At 38.1% G+C, this 6,537-nt stretch overlaps 1 protein-coding gene across 1 annotated transcript; it reads left to right on the top strand.

The window, feature by feature from the left end:
• Window positions 1-5,689: 5,689 nt before the first annotated feature.
• LOC131636388 (agamous-like MADS-box protein AGL80) lies at window positions 5,690-6,304 on the top strand. The gene has a single exon (XM_058906993.1). It carries the CDS (start codon window positions 5,690-5,692, stop codon window positions 6,302-6,304), a length of 615 nt encoding a protein of 204 aa, XP_058762976.1.
• The last annotated feature ends 233 nt before the right edge of the window (window positions 6,305-6,537 follow it).

Raw genomic sequence — 6,537 nt, 5'->3', positions numbered from 1 at the left:
GCTAGTCAAGGATGGGGTGAATTGGGGTCCTAAACTGTTCAAGGTTTAAAACGAATGGTTTTCGAATAGTTCTTTTCTTCCTTTTGTGGAGAAGAAGAGGAGGGAGACAAGGATAAAAGGGAGTGGAGATTTTGTGTTGAAGGAAACGTTTCGTATTCTTAAATATTGTCTTAAATGGCAGAACACTACAAATATTGGTAAGTTTAATTTTGAAGTTTATAATGATGTTCATGAGTTGAATGACGGGGATTGTGCTTTAGAAGGAGCTTCGGAGTGGGAGAGGTTTGAGTTTCTTGGTAATATAAAAGGAGGCAACTAGTCAGTTTTCGTTGAATTTGAGAATAAAGGAGAATATGCTAGTTCATGAAATCTAGATCGGAGTGGTTAAATGATGGAGATTCTAATAGTGGGTTTTTCCATAGGGTGATGAAATAGAGGAGGATAGATAATCATATTGGTCGGATTTTGACTCCAAATAGTCGATGTTAAGGAGGAGGTTTTCTCCTTTTTCTTGAATAAATTCTTGGTGTTGGATGGTGCGAGACCCGTTTTAGATGGTTTTCCTTTTAATGCTTTATCTTCGACCGAGAACATGCTCCTTGAAGTTCCATTTCTTGAATCCAAGATTAAGGAGGCTATATGGAGTTGTGGAGGCTCTAAAAGTCCGGGCCCGGATGGATATTCGTTTGCGTTCATCAAAAAGTGTTGATTTTTTCTCAAGGAAGACTTTATTCTCTTTTTCAATTGTTTCCATTCGTTTGGTGGGTTATTTGTATAAAGTTCCTTATAAAGTTTTGGCTACTTGGTTAAAGGTGGAATTAAATGTTTTAGTTCTCCTTGTCAAAGTGCTTTTGTTCCGGGTAGGAAATTATTAAACGGTGTGTTAGTGGCCAATGAGATGATGGATTTTGCTAATAAGAACGGAAAGTCTTGTATTCTCTTCAAGGTGGATTTTGAAAAGGCTTATGATAATTTAGTTGAGATTTCTTACGTTACATGTTAAAAAGGATGGGTTGTGGTTTTAGGTGGAGAAGGTGGAAGGAGCTTTTTGTTTTTCAAAGTAAAATGTCGGTTTTAGTTAATGGTAGCCCCATAAAGTAATTTTTGATTGAAAAGGGTCTTCGGCAAGGTGATCCCCTCTCTCTTTTTCTTTTTGTTCTTGTAACTGAAGGATTAACGAGTTTGGTGAGGAAAGCGGTTTCTAATGAATCGTTCGAAGGGATGAACATTAATGGTAAATGTAGGGTGGATATTCTTCAATTTGCGGATGACACTCTCTTGGTGGGGATGGCAACTTGGAAGCATCTTTGGGCGATTAAGGCAACTTTGATAGCTTTTGAATTAGTTTCGGGTCTCAGTACTAATTTTCACAAAAGCAAGCTTATTGGTATTAACATCAATAGTAATTTCTTGAAGGCGGCGACTTTATTCCTTTCTTGTAAAATTGAAGAGAGGAAGTTCATATTTCTTGGCATTCCGATTGGTCATGATCCGAGGAGGATTGCAACTTGGAAACCGCTTCTTGAAAAGTTAAAAAAGAGACTCTTGATTTGGAAGAATCGTTTTCTTTCTTTTGAAGGTAGGATTACTCTCCTTAAATCGGTCCTTTGTTCTATGTCGATTTTTCAAGTTGCCAAGGTTCGTCTCGAAGGAGATTATTAAGCTAAAAAGTAACTTCCTTTGAGGAAGGACGGGAGAGAATCAGAAAATATTGGGTGAGATGGGCGGAGGTGTGTTTGCCGATAGATAAAGGTGGTTTGGGTATTAGGTGTATAGAGGATTTCAATAAGGCCCTTCTTTTTAAATGGAGATGGAGGATTTTGGAGGCGGCAACTCAAAGGATTTTTCTTCTTCCTCTTCTTGGTGGAAAGATTTATTGCGCAGTGATAATCGGTTAAAAGGAGACTTTTTTGTTAACAATGGTAGATTTGTCATTGCTAATGGTTTTAATACTTCTTTTGGCATTCTAAGTGGCTATGAGATTTTGACTTGAAGGATTTGTTTCCGTTGTTGTTTGAGTTATCGTCTTTGAAGGAGGTGGCGGTAGCGGGTATGGGCATGATTGCATTTGGTCTTGGGGGGATTTTGGTTGTTCTCTTGAGGCGGGGCAGCAGCAATCCGGGTTGGAGCTGCATGTTCAGAGGCGTAAAAGCTTTTTGTTGGAATATTTGGTCTCTCCGAAATGGTATAATCTTCCGCAATGATAGGTGGAGTATTTTTATTATCGTGTGGAACATTAAGGCAACGGTTTGGAGGTGGTCTTTTATTGGTGATATTACACACCCCAATTGTAACTTTTACAATGGTCCTAAGTATCATAAAGTATCATAAATTTGAGAGAAAAGTCAGCTTATTAATAAAGTATCATAAATTCAAGCATAATAGTAATTATTTTATATTTGGTAACTACCCATAGAAAAAGTATTATCTTCCAATCCATTTAAATCTTCCAATAGAAAACAATATTCCAATAGAAAAATTATTTATAAGGATTATATCAGTATGCAATCCATTTAAATATATTATCAATATCTTCCAATAGAAAACAATATTCCAATAGAAAAATTATTTATAAGGATTAGATAATATGCAATCCATTTAAAGATATTATCAATATCTTCCAATGGAAAAAAATATTCCAATAGAAAAATTATTTATAAGGATTATATCAATATGCACTTGATAAAATTTACTAATATACTATAAATGGGTTGGTCTATTTAGATACTAAATCATACCAATATGGAATAACTATCAAGTGACATTTTTCCGCCAAGAAATATATGTTGGAAATTATTTACACTGACCCATCTAGAAACCAGTCCATGTATACGATACTGGATATGATACTGGTCTATATATACCAAATAAATAACATCAGACAACAGAGATTCGAATAGTGGTTTTTTCCACAAGGTCATTAAGAAAAGAAGGAGGATTAATCACATTGGTCCTATTCTTTCTCCTAGGGACAATCTTGAATCGGTTAGGGATATCAAGGAGGAAGTGTTTCGGCATTTCAAGGATAAATTCAAGGAGGACGTGTTGGAAAGACCGATGTTGGAGGGGATTCTTTTCAACAATATAAGTGGGGCGGATTCGGCATTGCTTGAGAGTCCGTTTTCGGAAGAGGAGATTAAGGAGGCTATTTGGAGTTGTGGGGGGGCGAAGAGTCCGGGCCCGGACGGGTATTCTCTCGAGCTCCTTTTCTTCAAAAGGTGTTGGTCTTTTTTGAAGGATGATATAGTTCGCTTTTTTAAAAGCTTTTACGAAGGAGGCTCTCTCTCTAAATCGGTAACATCTTCCTTTATATCGTTGATCCCTAAATCTCATAATCCTTTATCCTTAGATGATTATCAGCCTATTTGTTTGGTGGGGAGTATGTACAAAGTGGTCTCGAAATTATTGGCGGGTAGATTAAAGAGAGTTCTTGGCTCCGTTGTTTCGTCGTGTCAAAGCGCCTTTGTTCCGGGTAGGCAAATGTTGGAAGGGGTGGTGGTGGCTAACGAAGTGGTTGATTATGCGAGGAAAGAGGGAAAGGATTGTATCCTTTTCAAGGTAGATTTCGAAAAGGCTTACGATAAAGTGAATTGGAATTTCTTCAGGTATATATTCGGTAGGATGGGGTTCGGAGCAAAGTGGAGAGGATGGATGGAAAAGTTGGTTTTCAATAGTCATATGTCGATTCTTGTGAATGGAAGTCCTATGGAAGACTTTGAGGTGGAGAAGGGGTTGAGGCAAGGTGATCCCCTATCACCTTTTCTCTTTGTTTTGGTGGCGGAAGGTTTATCGGGTTTGGTGAGGAAATCTATTGAGATTGGGGAATTTGATTATTTTTTAATCAATCGGAATTGTCCTATCGATATTCTTCAATTTGCGGATGATACTTTGTTGGTAGGGAAAGGGAATTCGAAACATATTTGGGCAATAAAGGCGGTGCTTAAGGCTTTTGAGTTGGTGTCGCGTTTAGGCATAAATTATCACAAAAGCAAGCTTATTGAGATCAACCTAAATGGGAGTTTTTTGGAAGCGGCCACGAATGTTTTATCTTGTAAGATTGAAGATAGTAATTTCTTTTTCCTAGGGATCCCGATGGGGTTTAATCCTAGAAATTATGAGACTTGGGAACCTCTTTTATCCAAGATGAGAAACCGGTTGGCGGGTTGGAAGAATAGATTTTTAAATCTAGGAGGGAGGATTACTTTGTTGAAGTCCATTTTGAGTTCGCTAACCGTTTTTGCGATGTCCTTCTTCAAGATGCCGAACAAAGTGGCGAGGGAGTTCACGCGTCTTCAAAGCGGTTTCTTATGGGGGAGAGGTGAGGATAAGAGATGTATTCATTGGATTAGTTGGAGGGAGGTGACTAAACCTTTTGAGAAGGGGGGGGGGGTTAGGCATAAAAAACATAGAGGATTTTAATTTGGCTCTTTTGAGTAAATGGAGATGGAAGATTATTCAAGGGGCGGATTCTCTTTGGTACAAGGTTCTAAAGGAGAGGTATGGTGATTTGGTGTTAAAGGTGATGGGAGGGGCCGTAGATCCCATAGAGAGGAGGAAGGCGTTGATGTGGTGGAAGGATTTAGTGAAATTGGGGAGTAACTCTTTTTTTGACCCGTTTGTTTCTTCTTGTAGGTTTGTCTTATGGAATGGCTATAATATCCCTTTTTGGGATGTTATGTGGTTGAATGGGATGATTTTGAAAGAGGTGTTTCCGAGTCTCTATGAGGCTTCTAGTTTGAAAATGGTGTCGGTGGAGGCAATGGGAGGATGGGTGGATAATAGGTTGACTTGGGGAAATTGTGGCATTTCCAAGAATCGGCTTCTTGTGCATGAGGTGGCGGTTGAATGGGGCATTCTCCGAGGCTTTTTGGAAGAGTATGGGGTGATAGGTTCGGAAAGAGACGGAGCGGAATGGATCACTCCGAGGGGTGAAGATTTCTCGGTGGCGTCTTGTTATGAGAAGTATGCTTATTACCGCATTCCGTTTGGTCCGATTGGTAGACATAATGAAGCAAAGAATTTGATTTGGAATGCGGAGGTTCCTTTCAAGATAAAGGCGTTTGGATGGAGGCTTCTTGCTAATAGGCTCCCTACTAAAGATCTCCTCGCGATTAGAGGTATTCCGCAATCTTTTGATGCCTCGTTGTGTTCTTTTTGTAAGATTGATCCGGAGAATCGGGATCATTCTTTCTTTTCTTGTTCTTTTGTAAAGAATATTTGGAGGGACATAACGGGGTGGATAGGTAAAGAGGGGTTAGTTGAGAAAGAGAGTCATTCAAGTTTTATGGAATGGCATTCCTTTTGTATATCTAAGAAAGTTTTAGATAGGAAGGTAGATATTATTTGGTTAGCAATTTCTTGGGCTTTATGGATAAGTAGGAATGGGGTTTGTTTTAGGGAAGAGATTTGGAGCTTTGATAATGTTGTTTGGAACATCAAAGCTTTTGTGTGGAGGTGGTCTTTTTGTGGAGAAAATACTCATCCCAATTTTTCTTATTATGATTTTGTCAAAGATCCGATCCGGTTCTTATCATAATGTCAATTGGTTTGTATTTTTTCCTTGCTCTGGCTTGTGCCCCCTTTTGTAAACAGGTTGGTGAACCCTTAGTTCACCGGTATATGTTATCTTGTTTACTAAAAAAAACTTTTTTTTTCAGTTTTAGTTTTCCTTTAATATATAGTCACAAGTATGACTAGAAAAAAGGTGAAACTTGCTTTCATTGTGAATGATGCGGCAAGAAAAACCACATACAAGAAAAGGACGAAGAGTATGATGAAGATGATTGATGAAATAACCATGCTTTGTGGAGTTGAAGCTTGTGTTCTAATTTATGGCTCTTCTTATGATCCTCATCCTGAGATCTGGCCATCACCACACGGAGTCGAAAAGGTTCTCTCGAAATTCAAGACAATGCCTGAATTTTTGCAAAACAAAAAAATATTGAATCAAGAGACTTTCTTGAAACAAAGGGTTTTAAAATTTAAAGAACAACTAAACAAGCAACGGAGAGACAATAGGGTGAAAGAGATGACAATGTACATGTTTGAATGTCTCAACGCTGCGAAAATTGTGTCCAACAATACATTTAAGGCTGATTTGAATAATTTGTCATGTATGATTGACATGAATTTGAAACACATTGATAGAAGGTTGGATAACAATATTAATAGTCAAGTCGGATTCGAAATGCCACAACTGCCTCCCCAGGCATCAGCATCCCAGAATGGTCATGAAGATGAAGAAATTCTGTTTCGGAACGAAGTTAATCTTGAAAATGAATTTTGGTCAAATCTACTGCCTTAAAATGATTCTTGAAAATGAATTAATGCAAGGTCTTTGGGTATTTGTGATCGGCGAAATAGCAAGTGTACTATTTTGCCTCTGTAGTAATAAAGGGAAAATTCCCCGAATATCGATCTCAAGGACTGCGTGAGATTATAGAGTTAGTCGCACTTCAATTAAACAAAAAGCCTCGGGGTTTTGGTTTTTGTGATTACAAATTAAATTGCAAATAAACTTAAAAAGGTTTAATTGGC

Source organism: Vicia villosa, unplaced genomic scaffold, assembly GCF_029867415.1.
Source record: "Vicia villosa cultivar HV-30 ecotype Madison, WI unplaced genomic scaffold, Vvil1.0 ctg.001710F_1_1, whole genome shotgun sequence".
NCBI lineage: Eukaryota > Viridiplantae > Streptophyta > Magnoliopsida > Fabales > Fabaceae > Vicia > Vicia villosa.
The sequence above is the reverse complement of the archived record's forward strand: the minus strand, read 5'-3'. Positions and strand labels throughout refer to the sequence as shown.

What these genes read in the sequence shown, in the direction of transcription:
- LOC131636388 (XM_058906993.1), top strand. Translation starts at nt 5,690, where the DNA reads ATGACTAGAAAAAAGGTGAAACTTGCTTTCATTGTGAATGATGCGGCA.